The sequence below is a fragment of the Pristiophorus japonicus genome, chromosome 9, assembly GCF_044704955.1.
Source record: "Pristiophorus japonicus isolate sPriJap1 chromosome 9, sPriJap1.hap1, whole genome shotgun sequence".
Classification (NCBI taxonomy): domain Eukaryota; kingdom Metazoa; phylum Chordata; class Chondrichthyes; family Pristiophoridae; genus Pristiophorus; species Pristiophorus japonicus.
Window position 1 is genome coordinate 134324812 of NC_091985.1, and position 24602 is coordinate 134349413.

Genomic DNA, 24602 nt, shown 5'->3' on the forward strand with positions numbered 1-24602 from the left:
CCCATGGCACTAATTGGTGAAGATCAGGAAGTTGTCCCCATGTCCTGGCCAACATAGTTCTAAACCAACATCACTAAAAGCCAATTTAACTGGTCATTCATCTCTTTCTGGGACCTTAATATGTGTAAAATGACTGCTGTGTTTGCCTACATAAAGAAAGAAAGACTTGCATTTATACAGCGTCTTTCACGAACTGCATCCCAAGGTACTTTACAGCCATCAATAAAGTCCTTTTGAAATGTAGGGTTGAATTTTAACCCTCATAAATGCATGGGTTGAGGCTGGGAGGGATGTAATTTAAACAAAAAAAAACCTCCAACCCAGCCCCAAACCATCTCTTTAAGTTTAACTGAGGTGGGGCAGGGGGCAGGCAGCCAACCAACTCCCAGGAGGCGGGTTGGCCATTTCATAGAAATATAGAAACATAGAATATAGGTGCAGGAGTAGGCCATTCAGCCCTTCAATAAAATCATGGCTGATCATTCACCTCCGTACCCCTTTCCTGCTTTCTCTCCATACCCCTTGATCTCTTTAGCCGTAAGGGCCATATCTAACTCCCTCTTGAATATATCCAATGAACTGACATCAACAACTCTCTGCTGAAGGGAATTCCACAGGTTAACAACTGAGTGAAGAAATTTCTCCAGTTTTAAATGGCCTACCCCTTACCTTAGACTGTGTCTCCTGGTTCTGGATTTCCCCAACATCAGGAACATTCTTCCAGCAGCTAGCCTGTCCAGTCCTGTCAGAATTTTATGTTTCTATGAGATCCCCTCTCATCCTTCTAAACTCCAATGAATACAGGCCCAATCGATCTTGTCTCTCCTCATGTGTCAGTCCCGCCATCCCGGGAATCAGTCTGGTGAACCTTCGCTGCATTCCCTCAATAGCAAGAACATCCTTCCTCAGATTAGGAGACCAAAACTTAACACCATATTCCAGGTGAGGCCTCACTAAGGCCCTGTACAACTGCAGTAAGACCTCCCTGCTCCTATACTCAAATCCCCTAGCTATGAAGGCCAACATACCATTTGCCTTTACCGCCTGCTGTACCTGCATGACAACTTTCAATGACTGATGTACCATGACACCCAGGTCTCGTTGCATCTCCTCTTTTTCCTAATCTGCCACCATTCAGATAATATTCTGCCTTCGTGTTTTTGCCACCAAAGTGGATAACCTCACATTTATGCACATTATACTGCATCTGCCATGCATTTGCCCACTCACCTAACCTGTCCAAGTCACCCTGCAGCCTCTTAGCGTCCTCCTCACAGCTCACTGCCACCCAGCTTAATGTCATCTGCAAACTTATAGATATTACACTCACAATGATTTAGATGAAGGAATTATCTTGTAAATAGCTGGGGTCCCAGCACTGAACCTGTGACACCCCACTAGTCACTGCCTGCCATTCTGAAAAGGACCCGTTTATCCCGACTCTACTTCCTGTCTGCCAACCAGTTCTCTATCCATGTCAGTATATTACCCCCAATACCATGTGCTTTAATTTTGCACACCAATCTCTCGTGGGACCTTGTCAAAAGCCTTTTGAAAGTCCCAATACACCACATCCATTGGTTCTCCCTTGTCCACTCTACTAGTTACATGCTCAAAAAATTCCAGAAGATTTGTCAAGCATGATTTCCCTTTCATAAATCCATGCTGACTTGGACCGATTCTGTCACTGCTTTCCAAATGCGCTGCTATTTCATCTTTAATAATTGATTCCAACATTTTCCCCACTACTGATGTCAGGCTAACCGGTCTATAATTACCTGTTTTCTCTCTCCTTTTTTAAAAAGTGGGGTTACATTAGCTACCCTCCAGTCCATAGGAACTGATCCAGAGTCAATAGACTGTTGGAAAATATCACCAATGCATCCACTATTTCTAGGGCCTGTTTATTAAGTACTCTGGGATGCAGACTATCAGGCCCCAGGGATTTATTGGCCTTCAATTCCATCAATTTCGCAAACACAATTTCATGCTAATAAGGATTTCCTTCAGTTCCTCCTTCTCACTAGACCCTTGGTCCCCTAGTATTTCCAGAAGGTTATTTGTGTCTTCCTTCTTGAAGACAGAACCAAAGTATTTGTTCAATTGGTCTGCCATTTCTTTGTTCCCCATTATAAATTCACCTAATTCTGACTGCAAGGGACCTACATTTGTGTTCACTAATCTTTTTCTCTTCACAAAGCTATAGAAGCTTTTGCAGTCAGTTTTTATGTTCCCAGCAAGCTTTCTCTCATACTCTATTTTCCCCCTCCTAATTAAATCCTTTGTCCTCCTCTGCTGAATACTAAATTTATCCCAGTCCTCCGGTTTTTCTGGCCAATTTATATGCCTCTTCCTTGGATCTAACACTATCCTTAATTTCCCTTGTTAGCCACGGTTGAGCCACCTTCTCCGTTTTACTTTTACTCCAGACAGGGATGTACAATTGTTGAAGTTCATCCATGTGATCTTTAACTGTTTGCCATTGCTTATCCACCGTCAACCCTTTAAGTATCATTTGCCAATCTATTCTAGCCAAATCACATCTCATACCATCGAAGTTACCTTTCCTTAAGTTCAGGACCCTCGTCTCTGAATTAACTGTGTCACTCTCCATCTTTATAAAGAATTCTAATATATTTTGGTCACTCTTCCCCAAGGGGCCTCGCACGACAAGATTGCTAATTAGTCCTTTCTCATTACACATCACCCAGTCTCGGATGGCCAGCCCTCTAGTTGGTTCCTCGACATATTGGTCTAGAAAACCATCCCTAATACACTCCAGGAAATCCTCCCCCACTGTATTGCTACCAGTTTGGTTAGCCCAATCTATATGTAGATTAAAGTCGTCCATGATAACTGCTGTACCTTTATTGCACGCATCCCTAATTTCAATTTTATAATGAGACTGAGAGCCTCATTTGACCATTGGCTTTCCCAGGCCTCGGGAAACCTGGCAGCTCGTGAGATGAGGACAGTTTTAGGGAAAAAGGTAAGTGCCTTTACAGCACTGCTTGTGGGCCAGGAGGAGCAGGAGTGTTCCCCCCCTGAGGCCTCCAAGCTTACTTGCTTTCCTGGGATCGGGATCCCCCCCCCATTCAAAATCCCTCTGAGATTGGGGATCGGACGCCTCCCAAGGTCGAAGATCGAACAGCCCCTGCTCCCATAAGCAGCTGGAGGGTCTCTACCAGTCTCCTCTCGAGCGTTCACTGCGCAACTGGGAGCCAAGCCTCTCAATCAGGCTGACTGCCGGGCGGGGAACCCGCCAAATAGTATATGCACACTGTGGAGTCAGAACTCCGCAGTATCCACAGAAACCCAGACTTCGTATTTTCTGTCCGAAACTCCGCCCCAACCCCCACAGCTTGTAAAACCCATTGCTGTCAATATCGGGGTCGTAGTCACTCTAGTAATGTAGGAAGCAACACCTAATAGTAACTACTCTACCAAGTAATTCATTGTATGTTAAGTGTTTTGGACCATTTCTGAGAGATGTGATAAGGTGCCATATAAAGTGCATTATTTATTTATTTTCTCTTTTTGTTTACTGGAAACTCCAGTGAATCCAACAAATCTATAGATGAGAAAATGCCTTTTCTATGTAATTATCGCCCTGCTATCATTTTGAATACACAGTAAAATACAATCTTCCATTATCTGAGGATAGCTGAAATCATTGAAATTGAGTTTCTCCAATACATTTTCCAATCTTGTTTCCTGTTCTAGCTCATCACATTTGTTGCAGGCACAACTGAACGACACTCAATTGCACACTTCTCAACAAACAGTATTTGGGGATTGCATATTTTAGACAAGGTTGAAACTGTTTCTCTTTGAGTCAATTTGATATTCTGGCCGGTTTGCTTCAGTGTGCATTTTCTCCTCAGCAATATATTTCCATTGCTAACGCAGATTCAGAACTAAATCTCTCACCGCTGGAATTTTCCATGTGTACACATAGGAGGATTGGACATGTTCTGGTAAGCGAGTCACCCTATTGTTTAGTCGTTTTTAAGGGACTATTCTTAACCTGGCCTAATATCCTGCTGTGTTTGTGCAATGACATTATTGGAGGAAGCAGTGGTTATGGAATCACTGATTGTGTCACCCTGGCAAAAGTCTTTGTTTTTTAGTAAATGTATAATAATCATTAAGACTAACCACAAAAAAATTACCACAGGTTCCAGTTGTTGTATCTATGATGTTGCATGGAATCTAATGTGGGAGCATGCCAGCTTTCGGAGCAGGTTGGTGCTGACAAATAAAGCAGCAACATCCATTCTGTACACTTGCAGAGAACAGGTGCTGACTTGCTGTTGTTATTTCCTCCCTCCCCATCTTATCTGCTTTTCCCCACCTTGCCTGAAGATGGTGACTTGCATTGACATACAAGGGTTGATTTTTGTTGGGCAAGGGTATTAAGGGTTGCGGAACCTAGAGGGGTAGATGGAGTTAAGATACAGATCAGCCATGATCTCATTGAATGGTGGAACAGGCTCGAGGGACTGAATGGCCTACTCCTGTTCCTATGATTCTATGATCATGGCTAGAAGCAGCAGTTGCAGGGAGTGTCTTGTAGGCTTTCGGATGAGATACTGAAGTGGACATAAAAGGCCCCATGCCATTATTCGAAGAAGAGCAAGACGAGTTCTTCTGGGGTGCTGGCAAAAGTTCATCTCTCAACCAACACCAATTTAAAAAAAGATCAGTGAACTCTTTGCTATTTCTGGTAATTTGCTGTGCATAAGTTGCCTGCTGCATTTGCCTACATTGCAACAGTGACTGCACCTCAAAACAGAGCTGGATTAAGAATTCAGGAGATCTGGAGAACCAAGAACATTTGAGGTCCCTCTGCATCCTTCCTCTGCCACCCACTCCCCCCGCCCCACCACCCCCCCCACTGCCCAATCCCATGGGGTCCACGTGTAGTAAAACTCATGAATAGGTGCATAGAATGTTTATACACTCCATCAATGATAAAGTAAATCCTATCATGATATACTGCACTTAACTGAAGCTGCTTAATTTTGTCTCGCACACACATTTGCTTCATGAAAAATAGTTGCCAAATGTGCAACATTCATAAACACACAGGTTACATGTATATTTGTCTGTTGTATAATTCTACAGCTTACACCTAGATGACTTGTAACTACCTTGGCTTCTGAAAAAGTTGGTATTGGAAGAACAAGTTTCATGTGTCTCTATTTCTATCTGTTTCTATTCTGCTGAAATTGTGTGAATCATAGTGATACAGCACAGAAGGAGGCCATTCGGTCCATTGTGCCTGCATTGGTTCTTTGAAAGAGCTATCCAATTAGTCCCACTCCCCTGCTCTTTCCCAAAGCCCTGCAAGCATTTCCCCTTCCAAGTATTTATCCAATTTCCTTTTGAATTTTACTATTGAATCTGCTTCCACCGCCCTTTCCTTCAGTGCATTCCAGATCATAACAACTCAAAAAGATCTCCTCATCTCACCTCTGTTCTTTTGCCAATCATCTTAAATCTGTGTCCTCTGGTTACTGACCCCTTTTGCCACTTGAAACATTGGAACTGCCTCACTCTCTAGTCACTTTTAGCAGGCAATAATGTACTTTTTTTTCTACCTGGTGACAATGAAAAGCGAAATGAGTGAAATAAATAATGCAAATATTGTCCCAAAAAACAATGTTATTAATAAAAGTTGTCACTAACATCGAAAATAATCTAATAAATACACAGCACTGCAAAAGTACCAAGAGCAACCCAACCCCCAAAAATCTACCAAGATCGATTCCTCATTCCTCGTACGTAGTGTGACCCTGGCACCCATTCAAAGTAAAGTTTGATAGCAAAAGAGCTTAATCCTGGCACAAAAGCCAGGAACTTGTCAGGTTCCTATAGAGTGGAGGATAGCCAATGTAATCCCACTTTTTAAAAAAGGAGGGAGAGAGAAAACAGGGAATTATAGACCGGTCAGCCTGACATCGGTAGTGGGTAAAATGATGGAATCAATTATTAAGGATGTCATAGCAGTGCATTTGGAAAGAGGTGACATGATAGGTCCAAGTCAGCATGGATTTGTGAAAGGGAAATCATGCTTGACAAATTTTCTGGAATTTTTTGAGGATGTTTCCAGTAGAGTGGACAAGGGAGAACCAGTTGATGTGGTATATTTGGACTTTCAGAAGGCGTTCGACAAGGTCCCACACAAGAGATTGATGTGCAAAGTTAGAGCACATGGGATTGGGGGTAGTGTGCTGACATGGATTGAGAACTGGTTGTCAGACAGGAAGCAAAGTGTAGGAGTAAATGGGTACTTTTCAGAATGGCAGGCAGTGACTAGTGGGGTACCGCAAGGTTCTGTGCTGGGGCCCCAGCTGTTTACACTGTACATTAATGATTTAGATGAGGGGATTAAATGTAGTATCTCCAAATTTGCGGATGACACTAAGTTGGGTGGCAGTGTGAGCTGCGAGGAGGATGCTGTGAGGCTGCAGAGCGACTTGGATAGGTTAGGTGAGTGGGCAAATGCATGGCAGATGAAGTATAATGTGGATAAATGTGAGGTTATCCACTTTGGTGGTAAAAACAGAGAGACAGACTATTATCTGAATGGTGACAGATTAGGAAAAGGGGAGGTGCAAAGAGACCTGGGTGTCATGGTACATCAGTCATTGAAGGTTGGCATGCAGGTGCAGCAGGCGGTTAAGAAAGCAAATGGCATGTTGGCCTTCATAGCAAGGGGATTTGAGTACAGGGGCAGGGAGGTGTTGCTACAGTTGTACAGGGCATTGGTGAGGCCACACCTGGAGTATTGTGTACAGTTTTGGTCTCCTAACCTGAGGAAGGACATTCTTGCTATTGAGGGAGTGCAGCGAAGGTTCACCAGACTGATTCCCGGGATGGCGGGACTGACCTATCAAGAAAGACTGGATCAACTGGGCTTGTATTCACTGGAGTTCAGAAGAATGAGAGGGGACCTCATAGAAACATTTAAAATTCTGACGGGGTTAGACAGGTTAGATGCAGGAAGAATGTTCCCAATGTTGGGGAAGTCCAGAACCAGAGGTCACAGTCTAAGGATAAGGGGTAAGCCATTTAGGACCGAGATGAGGAGGAACTTCTTCACCCAGAGAGTGGTGAACCTGTGGAATTCTCTACCACAGAAAGTTGTTGAGGCCAATTCACTAAATATATTCAAAAAGGAGTTAGATGAGGTCCTTACTACTAGGGGGATCAAGGGATATGGCGAGAAAGCAGGAATGGGGTACTGAAGTTGAATGTTCAGCCATGAACTCATTGAATGGCGGTGCAGGCTAGAAGGGCCGAATGGCCTACTCCTGCACCTATTTTCTATGTTTCTATGTTTCTATGTATTCATTTTAATATAGAATCTTACAGCACAGAAAGGGGCCATTCAGCTTGCCGTCCCTGTACCGGCTCTTGAAAGAGCTGTGCAATATAGTCCCACACCCCAGCTTTTTCCCCGTAAGCCTGCAAATTAGCTCTCTTCAAATACATGCACAATTGCCATCTATTTTGCCTTAACGAGGCTATGGCATGAATTGAACATCTGCAGTCCAGCGCACAAAATGCACATGAAAGGAAGATCATGGGCAAAAGGATGTAGGCACCAATCATGCCTAAGGCCTGATCTTCCAATTTCCTGATTTTCCCTGTCCCTTCACATCCTGCCCAGCTGAGTATAAAATCTACCTCAATATACCATAGGTTTATATTACTTTGTATTACATACTGTTTGCAAAAATGACCTCCTGCATTTAGTGAGGGTAGTTAGCTCAGAGATGTCTGCGCTATGATTCCAAACTTTTTAGGAAGAGTTAGTGTGAAGCTGTCGATGACTTTTATAGGTTGCCATGTATAAATCTCAGATAAGTAATGATGCACACTGACTGTCATTATAAACTTCCAGTATCAACATGAGAGTTAAATGTTAACCATGTAGAGAAACAGAGTGTAGTGTAGTGTGGTTACCGACGGACTGCGTTTGACTCCTGTCAAGTCAATGTAGCAACAATGTCCAGTAAACCGGTGTGCATTAATGACTTTGAACAAAGTGCAAAAGATATTCTTCCCAAAGCGGTGTATGATTATTACCGTTCAGGAGCAGATGAACAACAGACGTTAATGGACAATGTGGCTGCTTTCTCCAGGTATACGTGGAAATTCAGTTAAGACAAACAATCTTGATTCGCTTTGGGTATTTGTCAATGTATCAGGAAAAATATTGCTCTGTTAAATCTAAAACAACTTTCTAAAGAAGTAAACTTCAAGAAACATTGGATCAGTAAAATTACTTGCATTTTTGATTTTGACAATCTGAACAAGTTAGAAAATGTATACATTGATTTACTGGTTTACTCGATATTTTATGAAACGCTGTTGCCGAGAAATTATTGTTTATATTAGTGGGCAAGCACTTGACACCAATACATGACATTACTCAGTCTACTATTTTAACACCGGCACAACCTGTGTATTATAGACAGCTTAATGCTCTGCTAAAGTAGTGGTTAGAGGAATTTCATATGGAGATATTAAGGGGGTGAAATAGCCCTGTGCCCCGAGTGGGGGCGGTAATCTGCCGGGGCTTTTAGCGCCCGGCGCGGGATTGCCCTTGCTGCCCCTGAAAGGAAGCGGAGTGCAATCTCCCGCACTCCACTTCGTTTAGGGTGGGTCCCAGGGTGCTATTGGGGAGAAATGTTCAGCGCTATGCAGATGCTCCGGGTAGCGCTAATGCGCTTCAACGCCCCACCCCTGCGATTAAAGGGGAGGGCCGCTGTGCACTCTGCACGGCCTGCACTGGGCCACCAGGGCAGCGTGGGACCGGGCCTACAGCCCAGCACCCAAGACGTAGTGCAATACACGGAGTCCAGTGTTGTTCTCTGCTCAATATTCCTTTCATTTCCCGCAGTTTTATTTTGTTAAATCTGTTTATTTGCTCATGCTAGTCTGAACTTCACAAAATAATTTTCTTGAATTGGCTTAGCTTTAATTCTTACTATGGTCCCTTGTGCTAATCCATGTTCTTGATTTTGTCTCTTTGCTTTCTTTCTTTCTTGATGCAACTTTTCTACCTTTGTTCTGGTCCAATGATTCTCTCTTGTTTGCTTGAATGTTGTTTCTCTCACGCTCTTCCTCTGTATAGCTTTTCATTACCTTTCATTAGAACAGATCCACTCCAGTTCGCCCTCTTACTGCTCTCACCCTATGTCTGCCGTGACTCACTGGTTGCACTCTTGCCTCTGAGTCAGAAGGTTGTGGGTTCAATTCCCAGTGCAGAGATAGGAGCAAAAATTCTAGCCTGACACTCTATTGAGGGAGTGCTGCACCATCGGAGGTGCTGTCTTTTGGGTGAGACGTCTGCTATCTCAGGTGGACGTAAAAGATCTCATGGCACTATTTTGAAGAGCAGGGAAGTTGTCCTTGGCATCCTAGCCAGTGTTTATCCCACAATCAACATCACTACACCAGATTATCTGGTCATTACCACATTGTTTGTTGGTGTCGGTTAGCTGCTGTGTTTCCTATATTCCAACAGTCACTTTACTTAAAATTGGCTGTAAAGTGTTTTGGAACGTCCTGCGGCCATAAATGCAAGTCTTTCTTCTTTCTATGTTTAACCATGGTCCTATTTTAATCTTTTCCTATCCAACTTTCCTTTTCTATCATATTGAGCATTCGGTCTGTCCTCAGGCACTACCTTTTTCTTCTTTTCCTGAGGCATGCGTTATAATTTATTTCTTTCTCTTTTTTCTCCCTCTCCCTCTCTCCTTCTCCCACCAGGCACTATTTTCCTATACTACAATTTACCTTCTGCCATATATGTAGTAAATTCGCACAGCTCAGATCCTTCAATGTCAGACAGTGTGAGGTCATGCACTTTGTCAGAAAAAAATTAAAGAGCAAGTTATTATTTAAATGGAGAAAGATTGCAAAGTGCTGCAGTACAGTGGGACCTGGGGGTACTTGTGCATGAAACACAAAAGGATAGTATGCAGGTACAGCAAGTGATCAGGAAGGCCAATGGTATCTTGGCCTTTATTGCAAAGAGGATGGAGTATAAATGCAGGGAAGTCTTGCTGCAGCTATACAGGGTATTGGTGAGGCCACACCTGGAATACTGCGTGCAGTTTAGCGTGAGGCCCATGCTTTCGTATGCCTCATTAAATACGTCGACTATATCCTGGAGTTCAGCCTCTGTATGTGCTTAGACGCAGGCCTCATCCGCATACTGTAGCTCGACGACAGAGGTTGGGGTGGCCTTGGACCTGGCCTGGAGATGACGAAGGTTGAACAGGTTCCTACTGGTTCTGTAGTTTAGTTCCACTCCAGCGGGGAGCTTGTTGACTGTGAGGTGGAGCATGGCGGCGAGGAAGATTGAGAAGAGGGTTGGGGTGATGACGCAGCCCTGTTTGACCCCAGTCCGGACGTGGATTGGGTCTGTGGTGCATCCGTTGGTAAGGATCACGGCCTGCATGTCATCGTGGAGCAGGCTGAGGATGGTGACGAACTTTTGGGGGCATCCGAAATGGAGGAGGATGCTCCATAGACCCTTGTCCGTAAGACAATGATCCTCCACCAGCCTGTCCTCACCGCACAGCACTGCCCCCCAGTCATCAAGATCCGCGGCGCGGCCCTGTACACTGTGGACCACTTCCCATATCTCGGGAGCCTCCTATCAACAAGAGCAGGCATCAATGACGAGATCCAACACCGCCTGCAGTGCCTAAGTGCAGCCTTCGGCCGCCTGAGGAAAAGAGTGTTTGAAGACCAGGCCCTCAAAACTGCCACCAAGCTCATGGTCTATAGGGCTGTGGTAATACCTGCCCTCCTGTATGGCTCGGAGACGTGGACCATGTACAGTAGACACCTCAAGTTGCTGGAGAAAATATCACCAGTGATATCTCCGCAAGATCCTACAAATCCCATGGGATGATAGGCGCACCAACACCAGTGTCCTCATTCAGGCTAACATCCCCAGCATTGAAGCACTGACCATACTTGATCAGCTCCGCTGGGCAGGCCACATATTCTGCATGCCAGACACGAGATTTCCAAAGCAAGTGCTCTACTCGGAGCTCCTTCACGGCAAATGAGCCAAAGGTGGGCAGCAGAAATGCTTCAAGGACACCCTCAAAGCATCCCTGATAAAGTGCGACATCCCCACTGACACCTGGGAGTCCCTGGCTCAAGACCGCCCTAAGTGGAGGAAGTGCATCCGAGAGGGCGCTGAGCTCCTCGAGTCTCAACGGCGAGAGCATGCAGAAATCAAGCGCAGACAGCGGAAAGAGCATGCGGCAAACCAGTCCCACCCACCCCTTCCCTCAACGACTATCTGTTCCACCTGTGACAGAATCTGTGGCTCTTGTATTGGACTGTTCAGCCACCAAAGAACTCACTTCAGGAGTGGAAGCAAATCTTCCTCGATTCCGAGGGACTGCCTATGATGATGATGATGATCCAATTCCTCTTGAATGACAAAAGATATGCTGGGAGTAATGTATGCACCCGTGAGTATGCTCACAGGTTTATAGAGCTGTTTATTGTGAGTGGCCCTAGTCAATCATGTGATGTTCACAAAATTCAATAAAACCCAAGTCAGCTGGGTCTAGGTCATCCACGATGAGGTATGCAGTTGGTATGAGGTATGAGCCTAGTGGATGATCAGCCACTGGGAAAGTCATCGCTAGAGCCCTCCTCAAACCGTCTTCTTCCTGTGGCCGAGGTGCTCCTCCCGGAGTCACAGTGCGGATTTCGTCCCCTACGGGGCACAACGGACATGATTTTTGCAGCGCGACAGCTGCAGGAAAATGCAGGGAACAGCGCCAGCCCTTATACATGGCCTTCGTCGACCTTACAAAGGCCTTTGACACCGTCAACCGTGAGGGTCTATGGAGCATCCTCCTCCGTTTCGGATGCCCCCAAAAGTTCGTCACCATCCTCCGCCTGCTCCACGACGACATGCAGGCAGTGATCCTTACCAACAGATTCATTACAGACCCAATCCATGTCTGGATCGGGGTCAAACAGGGCTGCGTCATCACCCCAACACTCTTCTCAATCTTTCTCGCTGCCATGCTCAACCTCACAGCTGACATGCTCCCCGCTGGAGTGGAACTAAACTACAGAACCAGTGGGAAGCTGTTCAACCTTTGCCGTCTCTCGGCCAGGTCCAAGACCACCCCAACCTCTGTCATCGAGCTACGGTAGGCGGACGACGCCTGCATCTGCGTGCATACAGAGGTTGAACTCCAGGACATAGTCGACGTATTTACTGAGGCGTACGAAACCAGTCTGTAGAATTTACCAATATTTCGCAGAGTCCTGGTACCTTTCCCCTGCAAAACTTTTGAAATGAGCTTAAAGGGGCAGACAAAGCCTGCAGGGGATAAAAGGGAATGCATTCATGGAGACCATCCCCCCCCCCAAATGTTCGAACTCATAGGAAAGGGAATTCAAAATTGACCTAAATTACAGAAGCCTGAGATCCCCTAAACATCTATGGGAAGGAGCATATCAATTTTAAGATTCTGCAACATTTTGGCTGCGAAAAAGAGTTACCAAATACAGGAGGTGGGGCTAACCTCTGTGAAGCAAATTCGTGTATTAAGGATCCCAGACGGTCTGGGGGAACTATGCAACACCAATTCACTCCCTAAGAGATATTCAAATTACCCAATCAAGCACAATGGAATCATGGGCCCAACTAGATGGTCAGGAAACTGGACAATCCTAAAACAATGCAAAACCAGTGATAGCACATTATCACAACCTAATCGAGTTACTGCTGACTAGCCCACCAAAAACACTGACAAAGGAGACATTTGAAAATCAATGGACAGAACAGTTTAAACAAAGCCCAAGAACTGATTTGGCGCAAAAATAAGGAAGCCTGTTTTAGTATAATTGAAGGACTGTTCTGACAGTTAGGTGTGCTTCTAGAGACACTATTAAGTTAGCAGTCTCGTTGCATAAGTTCTACACCAGCCTCGAAAAGTGGGACCTCGAAACATCGGCGAAAGGAATCTCTAAAACCCAGAAGGACAGCACCGCGACAGCAAACAGGCTGTCAAAACGACTATCGGAAAGTTGCGGGCCATCGCGACCAACCAAACAGTCAACTGGAACCAACCCGACAAAACCGAAGAAAAAACGAAGATTTTCCTTTCTACAAGCTGGTCCTACGCTACCAAGGGGTACACACTACAGAACGTGGACAACTAAGGCGAACCCCGGAGTTGGAACTGTCAAAAGGGGATTGGTGAGCATGGTCCCTGAAACCCCAGAGCTATAATTTAGTTAGTTAGGGGAATTGGGAGGGGGGGAAGCTGGGATTACTTGATACTTGTAAATGTATCTGCATTCTCCTCTTTACCCCATTTAGAGTTTAAGCTGTATTCTTTTCCCCACAGACTGTAATTTGACATTTTATTCAATGTGTTGTACTGCTCAGTGTATATTGGTATTCCTATTCTGTGTGTGTTATTAAAGGTGTGCCTTTTTACTATTTTTTTAAACACAATAAAGCCATACCTGCTTCCTACCTTGAAACCGATTGTCTGTCAAAGTCTGTCACAGTCCCTTCATAATTCCAGTGTCTAGAACCAAGGGTGTGGGAGCGATTCGGAACCGCTCATATTAGGTCAGAAGGGAAAGCTGACCCCCTGAAAACCACCCCTTACAGTCCCACCCATCCCTTCCCTCAACTACTATCTACCCCACCTGTGACAGAGACTGTGGTTCTCGTATTGGACTGTACAGCCACCTAAGAACTCATGTTAAGAGTGGAAGCAAGTCTTCCTCAATACCGAGGGACTGCCTATGATGATGGTGAGCGGATGAACTGGTAATGTGCAGTGTGATTGTTAAACCAACTAATTCTTAATAGTAATGCGTTGCTATGAATTTTTAAGCGAAGAACCATGAAGCAAATACATTATACTAGGAAGGAACAGCGAGCCAACTCAGCATTCAACATGGCCGTACCAGTTACATCTAATGAGCCTGCATAAAGAGACACAGGCCTACTTCAATCCCAAGAGACACCCGCTATGTCCCAACAGATAGCCACCTCATTTACTCTTACCATTGGGTAAGCACATAGCTGGACTACAGGATTAGAATGTAGTAAGCACAAAAAGATATAGGAGTTGATTTGACACCCCCCACCCTCTGCCTGATGGAAACCAGGCAGGGGTGAAGTTATAATGGCGGCGGGGGCGGGGACACCACCTTTCCCACCCCGATCTGGCCAACTAATATTAAATTACAGGTGGCAAGGACACCCGGCCAAAGCCAGCGGGCTGCTCTTTAAATATGCAGATCGGGCTTCTGTGATGTCATCGGGGGCCTGATCTGCTATTTTAACCTGAGGCCTGAGCGAGGGAGAAGTGATCGCTTTCCTGCCAGGCCAAACCTGCCGAGGACAGGAGCCAGACGAGGCCCAGCAAAGATACGTTTTTAAATTTACAGAAACATTTCCTTGTGGGCAAGGAGGAGCAAAAGTGCTACTCTGTGCTCTACAAGCAAACCTTACACATCTCCTGCCCCGGGACCCCTCCGACCCCCTCCTCCAACCAGAATTCCACTCCTGGAGCACTTACCTTGTGCCGGGGACCATTCCGCTAATTGAGTAGAATGGGCCTATGTTCTCTGGAGTTTAGCAGGATGAGAGGTGATCTCATTGAAACATGGAAGATTCTGAGCGATCATTGCAGGGTAGATGCTGAGAGGCTGTTTCACCTGGCTGGAAAGTCTAGAACTAGGGAGCATAGTTTCAGGATAATAGGTCAGCCATTTAAGACTGAGATGAGAAGTTTGAGAATTGTGAATCTTTGGAATTCTCTACAACAACGATAACTTGTACTTTATAAAGTGCCTTTAACGTAGTAAAATATCCCAAGCTGCTTCACAGGAGTATTATGAGACAGAAAATTTGACACTGAGCCACATAGGAGAAATTAGGGCAGGTGACCAAAAGCTTGGTCGAAGAGGTAGGTTTAAAGGAGAGTCTTGAAGGAGGAAAGAGAGGTGGAGAGGTTTAGGCAGGGAATTCCAGAACTTTAGGGCTTAGGCAACAAAAGGCTTGGCCACTAATGGTTGAGCAATTATAATTGGGGTGCTCAAGAGGGCAGAATTAGAGGAGCACAGATATCTCAGGAGGGTTGTCAATGGGAGTCAATGTAGGTCAGTGAGCACAGAGATGATGGGTGAACGGGACTTTGTGCGAGTTAGGACACGGCAGCCGAGTTTTGGATGACCTCTAGTTTACATAGTGAAGAACGTGGGAGGCCAGCCAGGAGTGTGTTAGAATATTCAAATCTACCCAGAGGGCTATTATTGCTCAGTCGTTGAGTATATTCAAGACAGAGATCAATAGAATTTTGGACTCTAAGGGAATCAAGAAATATGGGCATCGAGCAGAAAAGTGGAGTGCGGTCGAAGATCAGCCATGATCTTATTGAATGGCGGAGCAGGCTCGATGAACCATATGGCCTACTCCTGCTCCTGTTCCTTATGTTCTTAATGAGGGTTTGAGATTAACTTCTAACTCAGGAGTTCAAATGGAGAGTTGAGTTCATTGTTCTACTTGTCTGTGACCTTTTTGTTGTACTAACTGGATCGCTGAGTTGATCAATCAAAGTCCGATAGTTTGAGTGTTCAGGAACTTGTTGGTGTTCAGCTTGTGTTGCAAACACATTCAGCATATGGGAAACTTTCGAAAGTGGTGAACTAATTTAATTGCACTACATATGAACATAAGAAGTAAGGGCAGGAGTAGGCCATTCAGTCCTTCGTGCCTGCGGTTGATAGGTGTCACCAGAGGCTTGTGATAGATTACCGTTGCTATGGCTTTGCAGATCTTTGTTATGGTGCACGTTCACACTTGCCACTGTTTTTAAAGTTAGTACGCTGTTTTCTGCAGTCCTCTAATTCCTTCTTGGTTTTTGTAGCTTTTATTTGTTGTGGGGCAAATGCAGCCACTTATGTTCTGAGCTTACAATTTCCTCTCTTTGAATGTATTCTTTTATTACATTTCAAGGCTTGAGCTCCCTGCAGTCTTGCATGTGGCTTTTGCCGTTTTGCTCATCATCAGCTCAAATATATCAGACTTATTAACAAAGGGCAAATGGTTAATTTTTGGTTGTTAAGCTATTTCATTGGTGTGATTTTATCGAATGTTTTACATAGGATTACGTAAGATATACAGCATAGAAACAGGCCATTCGGCCCAACCAGTCCATGCCAACGTTTATGCTCCATTCGAGCTTCCTCCCGTCTTACCTCATCTAAATCCATCAGCATGACCCTCTATTCCCTTCTCTCTCATATGCTTATCATATGCTTAAATGCATCTATACTATTTGCCTCATCTACTCCCTGTGGTAGCGAGTTCCACATTCTCACCACTCTCTGGGTAAATATGTTTCTTCTGAATTCCCTATTTGATTTCTTGGTGACTATCTTATATTGATGGCCTCTAGTTATGCTCTTCCCCACAAGTGGAAACATTCACTCTGTATCCACTTTATCAAAACCTTTCATAAGTTTAAAGACCGCAATTAAGTCACCCCTCAGCCTTCTTTTTTCAAGCAAAAAGAGATCCAGCCTGTTCATCCTTTCTTGATACTCTCACATTTCTGGTATCATCCTTGTAAATCTTCTCTGCACCCTCTCCTGTGACTCTATATAATGTTTATAATATGTCAACCAGAACTGTTTGCAGTATTCTAAGTGTGGTCTAACCAAGGTTCAATACAGGTTTAACATATCTTCACTACTTTTCAATTCTATCCCTCTAGAAATAAACACTAGTGCCTGGTTTGCTTTTTTATGGCCTTGTTAGCCTGTGTGGCTACTTTTAGTGATTTATATATTTGTACTCCCAATCCCTTTGCTCCTCTACCCCACCCAAACTTGCACCCTCCAAGTAATGTGACTTCCCTATTCTTCCTACCAAAATGCAATACTCACATTTATCTGTGTTGAATTTCATTTACCAATTAATGTCTGAACTTGTCATTCGTACAATTTAAAAAAAATTGTTCAGATGGCACTGCGAGACTCAGTGGCGTAAGGAGGAATTTTAACTCCCCAGGCCGGCGGAAATGGGACTGCAATTGCATCAGGGGACTTACCACCCCGTTTCCACTCAATTCCAACCTGCCGCCATATTAACTGCCCATTGCAAGGCAGCGAGTATGTCATGAATACTTCCAAATCGGGGTCCTATAATCTGATTATAGTGTTGGAACGGAAATTCCAGAAAATGCTGAACCCGCTAAATAAAACCTTGGTTGCTAAGGGCCATTGGAAGCTTCTCAGGATCTCCGCAGCCTCTTGTAACAAGGCTTACTTCCTGCCTGCTGGGGCAGGTGTCCATGCTTTGACAGTGGCGGTGAAAGTAACCACAGCCCTTAACTTCTCTGCCTCAAGATCCTTGCAGGGTGCTGCAGGGGATATTTCCTAAATCTCTCAGTATGCTATTCTTAGGTGCATCGAGCAAGTCACCAATGACCTCTTTGCCAAGGTCAAGAACTATGTATTCTTCCCAATGGACGCAAACGGTCAGAATGAAAGAGCTCTGAGATTTGATGTAGTGTCTGGCTTCCCTTGTGTTCAAGGTGTCATTGACTGCACACATCAAAGCACCAGAAAAGCAGAAAGCAGCATTTCTGAACGGGAAGAGATTTCATTGCTGGAAGATTTCCGCTGGTCATTGATCATCACCACAGAATCATGCAGGTGTGCGCCAGGTTTCCAGGCAGCTGTTACAATGTCTTTATCCTGCACCAACCAACTATTCCCCCATGATTACACCTGTCAAGGAATGTTAGGAGGTGGCTGCTCAGGGAACAAGGGCGAGCCCCTCTAATCATGCTGAATGACTTTTCTGCAACCTCTGCACTTCTGCACAAGCGAGGTACAACCAGAGCTGTGGGACCACCAGGACGATCATCGGGCGCAAAATTGGGCTCCGAAAACAATGTTTTAAATGCTTGGTTAGGTTAGGGCGCGTGCTTCAGTATAGCCCACAGAATCTTACGCGACGTGGCAGTGTTGTGTATCTGGCAGAACCTCACTATCCAAAGAGGTTTGTACATGGAGGAGGAGCATCAGCTCCTCTATCTGACAGGAAGACATGGGTGAAGGCAAGGAAGGAGCAGAAGAAGGAGGGGCCTCGACAACACCTTGCTGCTAGAGATGCCAAGAATGACTTGATTGCTCAGTGCTTTGGCTGACCTACCCATTCCCCTGAAATGTTACACAATCCCCTCTGCAGTCCGTGTTACCTCCTTCATCACTCCCTCAATAAAGAACAATTAAAACGTTGAACTCACTAAGTACGACAGCCTGACAATGTAGGTTCAAAGGCTGCTATGAAAGCATCATCATCATCATCATAGGCAGTCCCTCGGAGTCGAGGATGACTTGCTTCCACTCTAAAAGTGAGTTCTCAGGTGACTGAGGTGTCCAATGTGGGACCTACAGTCTCTGTCGCAGGTGGGGCAGACAGTCGTTGAAGGAAAGGGTGGTCAGGGAGCTTGGGTATGACGCACGCTCCTTCCGCTGTCTACGCTTGGTTTCTGCCTGTTCTTGGCGATGGGACTCGAGGTGCTCAGTGCCCTCCCAGTTGCTCTTCTTCCACTTTGGGCGGTCATGGGCCAGGGATACCCAGGAGTCAGTGGGGATATTGCACTTTATCAAGGAGGCTTTGAGGGTGTCCTTGAAGTGTTTCCTTTGTCCACCTGGGGCTCGCTTGCCGTGTCGAAGTTCCGCATAGAGCGCTTGCTTTGTGAGTCTCGTGTCGGGCATGCAGACGATGTGGCCCGCCCAATGGAGCTGATCGAGCATGGTCAATGCTTCGATGCTGGGAATGTTGGCCTGAGCGAGAACACTGACGTTGGTGTGTCTATCTGCCCAGTGGATTTGCAGGATCCTGCAGAGGCAGTGCTGGTGGTGGTACTTTTCCAACGATTTGAGGTGACTGCTATATACAAGTCCATGTTTCTGAGCTATATGGGAGGGCGGGTATCACTACTGCCCTGTAGACCATGAGTTTGGTGCCAGATTTAAGGTCCTGGTCTTCAAACACTCTCTTCCTCAGGCGACCGAAGGCTGTGCTGGGTGCACTGAAGACAGTGTTGGACCTCGTCATCAATGTCTGCTCTTGCTAACATGGGGGCATTTCTTACCCCTAAAACCCATGCAGCAAGGGCAGTTACCTGAGCCCACTGCCCATCCCCAAACCATGCCTGCTCCTTACCTCCATCTGTGAGCGCCGGACTTACCACCCAGCCTACCGGACCTTCCTGCCGCCAAGACCTTCGCTCCCGCACTGGACGTGGCTGACTCAGCTGCTCCACTCGATCTCCAATGGCGTCCTCTGAGCCTCCAACCAGCTCCGACCACAGGTTTGGGCCCTGCCCTCTCTCTCTGCCCTCACGCTCAATTCCGGTGGCGTTTCGAACTATATCCTCTCTCTTCGCCCTCACACCCGACTCCGTCGGCGCTTCGGTTCTACCCTTCTCCTCCGCATTCGACTCCGGTGACGTCCTGACCTCCCTTTGGCCGCCGGTCCCACTGTCGAGCACGTGATGAGTGCAATGGCAGCGGCCACTCTGACCTCTCTGACCTCTCCTCCTTCTACAAACTAGATCTCTGGCCATCCCAATGCCGGCACTCAGCCGAGAGATAATACCTGGGAGAGGGGAGCACTGCCTCAAATCTCGCACTCCCACTCTCCACACGTCGGATCTCTCACCATCTCTCCGAAAGGTGCTGCTCAGCGCTGAGCTTACGGCTTGCATCCCACCATAGAAAATTAGGCCAATACAGTACAACCTGGTCTCCACCCTGGGTGAAAGCACCCTGCAGACAAAAGTGCCAAATATGGAAAGGGTCTATTTAATGGCAAAGGCAAAAAGGCAATAATTGTCCTGAACTCACGGTTCACCCAAGAGTCACCCCATATTGCCTATCTTCAGCGTTGCTTTTTAATATTCCTACTACTCCGGCAATGATGCTCCCTCAATGGTTTCTGCTTAGTTGGTGGGAGGCTGCTGTTGTACAAGTGAGGACCCTTGAGATGGTTGTGGTCAGTGACCTCTGGGAGCCGGGCCCTGAGAGGGCTCAGCTGCGGACTGCTACTAGGGCATTCTGGCTCAGCTGCCTTTTTGGCACCATGGTAGGTTTTGGTTGCGGGGGTGGCGACGGAGTAGATGTGCCGACAACCTGAGGGAGGGTGACATGTGCCATTCCCAGCATGCCACTGTCAATGCTACAGGGCAGCACCCCGTTACTCCCACTGCTCCAGCAGATCAGTGACGCCTGCACAGCCCTTCTAAAGAAATAAATGGAAAGAAAGAACGTTAATTTCTATAACAGCTTTCGAAACCTCAGGACGTCCCAAAACACTTTACTTTTGAAGCATAGGGGTGAATTTCCCGGTTGATCAGCGGGCACGATCGATGGCAGGTCAGATGGGAAAGTGTTTTGTTCTTGGCTGTGGGTCAGGACCCCGCTGTCAACCTGTCACTGCATGCCTTTACGAAATGTCGGGTCTGCCGGCGCTATGTGTTGTTGGTTGGTCTGATTGGATAAGGATGAGGGTGAGTGTGAGGGGTGGCTAGTGAGATGGGGAAGTAATAATGTAGAGAGAGAGGGATGGGTGGAGGAGCAAGGTAAGTTGGTGTCAGTAAGGATGTGCAGGAGTAGGGTAGGGAAGGCAGAGTGATGGGGATGTGATACATGGCACAGCAGGATGAGGTTGAGTGTGGCTTTGCTGAGATCATTGAAAAGTTTGCACCACTGCAGCCTGGTCCTCCTGACGACATCCCTGCTTGTGCCCTCCTGTGCAATGGGCAGCCAGACTGTTTTGGTCTCCTGGGAAGGTCTCTTCCACCCATTTGAAAGGAAGAAAATATGCTGTGACTCCGTCCATAAGCATATGGAGGGAGTCATCGGAGAGCCTGAGTGCAGCCGTGTCCTCTCTGCAGTGATTGTCAGTATTTGCAGCATCTCAATGCTGTCGAACACTGACAGCACAACTGTCAAAATAAATTTGGCCATGGTCCCTTTAAGGAAACCGGCTGATGATGTGTCAGAAATGACGTCACCAAACCTGCTTCCTCTAATTGGTCCGGGAAACGTGCTGGGTGGGCTTAACGAGCCCAATCAGGGGAAATATGTGGAACTTCATGTAGTGACTATGCTGTGAGCGAGAAGAAGCAAGTTCGAAGCAAGGTGTGGAGGTGTTCATTGGAAAGAATGTGGCTACAGTGTGAAGTGAGAAAGGAGTCATTAGAAGGCATCCTTGTGAAAATAAGATTCTAATGGGGGGGCTGTGAAGGCAGTTGGAAAGAGGTGAGTGTGCCTCTGGATTGAGAAGAAGGCGTGGTACAGCATCCCCTTCTGGAGAAGGAATGTGATGCAATGGAGGGACTTGCTGGGAGATAGGAAGAAAAAGGCTGTTGCCAGGTATTATGCAGAGAGATGGTGAACTGAAGACCTGTACTCAACCTTGTCACTCTGGTTGGTTTCTTGAACCTGTTTCTGAATTGAATTTGGGTCCTGGGGGTGATGATCCTTGACTTGACTCGCTCAGCCACCCTCTCTCCTGGATGTTGGATGTTGGATGTTGGATGTTGGCCTTTGGAATCTTCTTCCCATTCGTTGGAAATAAACCGTCCCTCCTTGTCCTCCCCTCTTCCACCTGGAACTTAGGGAGAAAGGGAGCACATGCAAATCAACCCCAAGTTGTCTCATGAATTTGGTCCCGGGGGTTGTTGGGACTGCAGAAGGATTTGATGAAATTGTCTGGGTACCAATAACCAAGTCACAGATTTCCCAATGCTGTAGTAAACCTAGTTCAGTAGCTGATGATTAAAAAAGCATTTGAACATCGGCACAGAAGGGACAACTTGCTGGGTGGTGACTCTACCTGGGGAAAGGCTGATCCAGACAGGGGAATTTTTGCCATTGGCATTCTGTCTGCATCTTTTGGATTGGTGAAGAAAGCTGAGGTGTGGCTTCAGAAGTTGTTTTGTTCCTGTTGTCTTAAGCTTTAGCTACTAAATGGAGATGCCAGATAGGAGCATTATTTTAAATAGGTTAATTACATATGAATACATAGGATATATAATATAGAAACAGGCCGTTCGGCCCAACCAGTCCATGTCGGCGTTGATGCTCCACTCGAGCCTCCTCCCATCATTCCTCATCTAAATCGCTCAGCATAACCTTCTATTCCCTTCTCCCTCATATGCTTGTCTAGCCTCCCCTTAAATGAATCTATATTATTCGCTTCAACCACTCCCTGTGGTAGCAAGTTCCACATTCTCATCATTCTTTGGGTAATTAATTTCTTATGAATTCCCTATTGGATTTCTTGGTGACTATCTTATATTGATGGCATTTACTTATGCTCCTCCCCACGAGTGGAAACGTTCTATCTGAATCCACACTATCAAAACCTTACATAATTTTAAACACCTCAATTAGGTCACCACTCCGCCTTTTTATTTCAAGAAAAAAGAGACCCAGCCTGTTTATCCTTTCCTGATGTGTATACCCTCGCATTTCTGGTATCACCCATGTAAATCTTCTCTGCACCCTTTGTTACGTCTGCTAATATAGCAGAGAGATGAATATCAGACGAATGTGCTATTGTTTGTACAATAGTATCCACAGCATAATAGTTAGCAGGGCAATTAGCTTTACTCGCACTGACTTGGGGAATATACACAACACCTGACCATTCCAGTTGGATGCACCTTGCTTGCTTTCAGTGCAAAGCAGTCTGAATCTGACAGTATAGCCGTCTTAAGATCATCCATAATTTGGTTACAACATTAATTTTAAAAACAATTTATTCTGACAAATGTTTTAAGACAGATTGCCAAAGGAAATCTTCATACAGTAGCTGTTTCCTGTCTCTCAATGTAGCCTGGTGGTTTATTAATGCTTTACTGCAGTGTAATTATATCGCAGGCTGAAAAATTCTCGGGCTGGATTTCCCCTGTTAATCGTCCAGACTGTATTATCTCCAGTATATTCTCTTTAATACAGACATCTCTCAGTGGGATAGAAGAATAAGTGCTTTCAGCCTAAAGAATCATTGCTAAAAATAATTGTTTTATGTCTCACCCGAGAGGAGATACTTCAGTTTGTGCAGGTCAGCATGTAGTCTTGGCAAATCTATCTGATTTTTCACGCTCGGTTTTCCAAGCAGAAAAGACCTGTTTTGAGACACTCGGTGGATCCAACTCCAATTGATGGGAATGGACATCCTTCCTGCTCCTGGTTGTCGAGCCATTACTTGACTTGGTAGCTGTCCAAAAGAGGCACAAATTCCACTTTTCTGTCACTCCTTGTGAGGAAGCACCTTGGCTTCTACTCATTGGCAACTTTCCTGTGGAGGAATCAAGTAGACTGGGGGTACTTGTGCATGAAACACAAAAGGATCGTATGCAGGTACAGCAAGTGATCAGGAAGGCCAATGGTCTTGGCCTTTATTGCAAAGGAGATGGAGTATAAAAGCAGGGAAGTCTTGCTACAGCTATATAAGGCATTGGTGAGGCCGCACCTGGAATACTGTGTGCAGTTTTGGTTTCCATATTTAAGAAAGGATATACTTGCTGTGGAGGCAGTTCAGAAAAGATTCACTAGGTTGATTCCAGGGATGAGGGGGATTTGACTTATGAGGAAAGGTTGAGTAGGTTGGGCTTCTACTCATTGGAATTCAGAAGAATGAGAGGTGATTTTATCGAAATGTATAAGATTATGAGGGTCTTGACAAGGTGGATGCAGAGACGATGCTTCCACTGATGGGGGAGACTAGAACTAGAGGGCATGATCTTAGAATAAGGGGCTGCCCATTTAAAACGGAGATGAGGAGAAATTTCTTCTCTCAGAGGGTTGTAAATCTGTGGAATTCGCTGCCTCAGAGAGCTGTGGAAGCTGGGACATTGAATAAATTTAAGACAGAAATAGACAGTTTCTTAAACAATAAGGGGGTAAGGGGTTATGGGGAATGGGCAGGGAAGTGGAGCTGAGTCCATGATCAGATCAGCCATGATCTTATTAAATGGCAGAGCAGCCTCGAAGGGCCATATGGCCTATTCCTGCTCCTATTTCTTAAGTTCTTACGAGCCTGACTCTTACCATCCTCTGGTATTGCAAGTTCATACATCATGGAGCAAGCCTGTAGATCATTTCTAACTCCCCTGTTTGTCTTATTAGATGGCGACTGTGCCCACGTGTGCTTAGGGATGTGTCAAACATGGACTTGTCTGCAACGGTCTTGGGACAAAGAATTAGCATGCCCATTTGCGTTTCTGCCACTGCCATGCAACGGATGGCACATCCAGATGGAGAAGTAGCAACAATAAAAGGTAATCAATGTTGTTGTAGCACTAAGAGAATTTGTTTTACTGTTAAGCCTTGCCTCTGCAGCTATACATTTTCTTAGGTCTCCCCTTTAACCCTGTTATCACTTTTATTGGCTCGGATTTTGCGGTAGAAATAACGTTGAGGCTCACAGCGCTCGCTGCTATTAAAGTGTAAATCAGACAGCAACTTCCAGCAACCGCATATGT

The 24602-nt window shown here is 45.7% G+C and overlaps 1 protein-coding gene across 1 annotated transcript in view; it reads left to right on the forward strand.

The window, feature by feature from the left end:
• The first annotated feature begins 8016 nt into the window (after positions 1 to 8016).
• hao1 (hydroxyacid oxidase (glycolate oxidase) 1) overlaps positions 8017 to 24602 on the forward strand; it is a 116751-nt gene continuing 100165 nt past the window's right edge. The window contains exons 1-2 of the mRNA XM_070888781.1: positions 8017 to 8153; positions 24247 to 24398. Coding sequence (XP_070744882.1) covers positions 8017 to 8153; positions 24247 to 24398 — 289 coding nt within the window. The remainder of the gene's footprint in view (positions 8154 to 24246; positions 24399 to 24602) is intronic.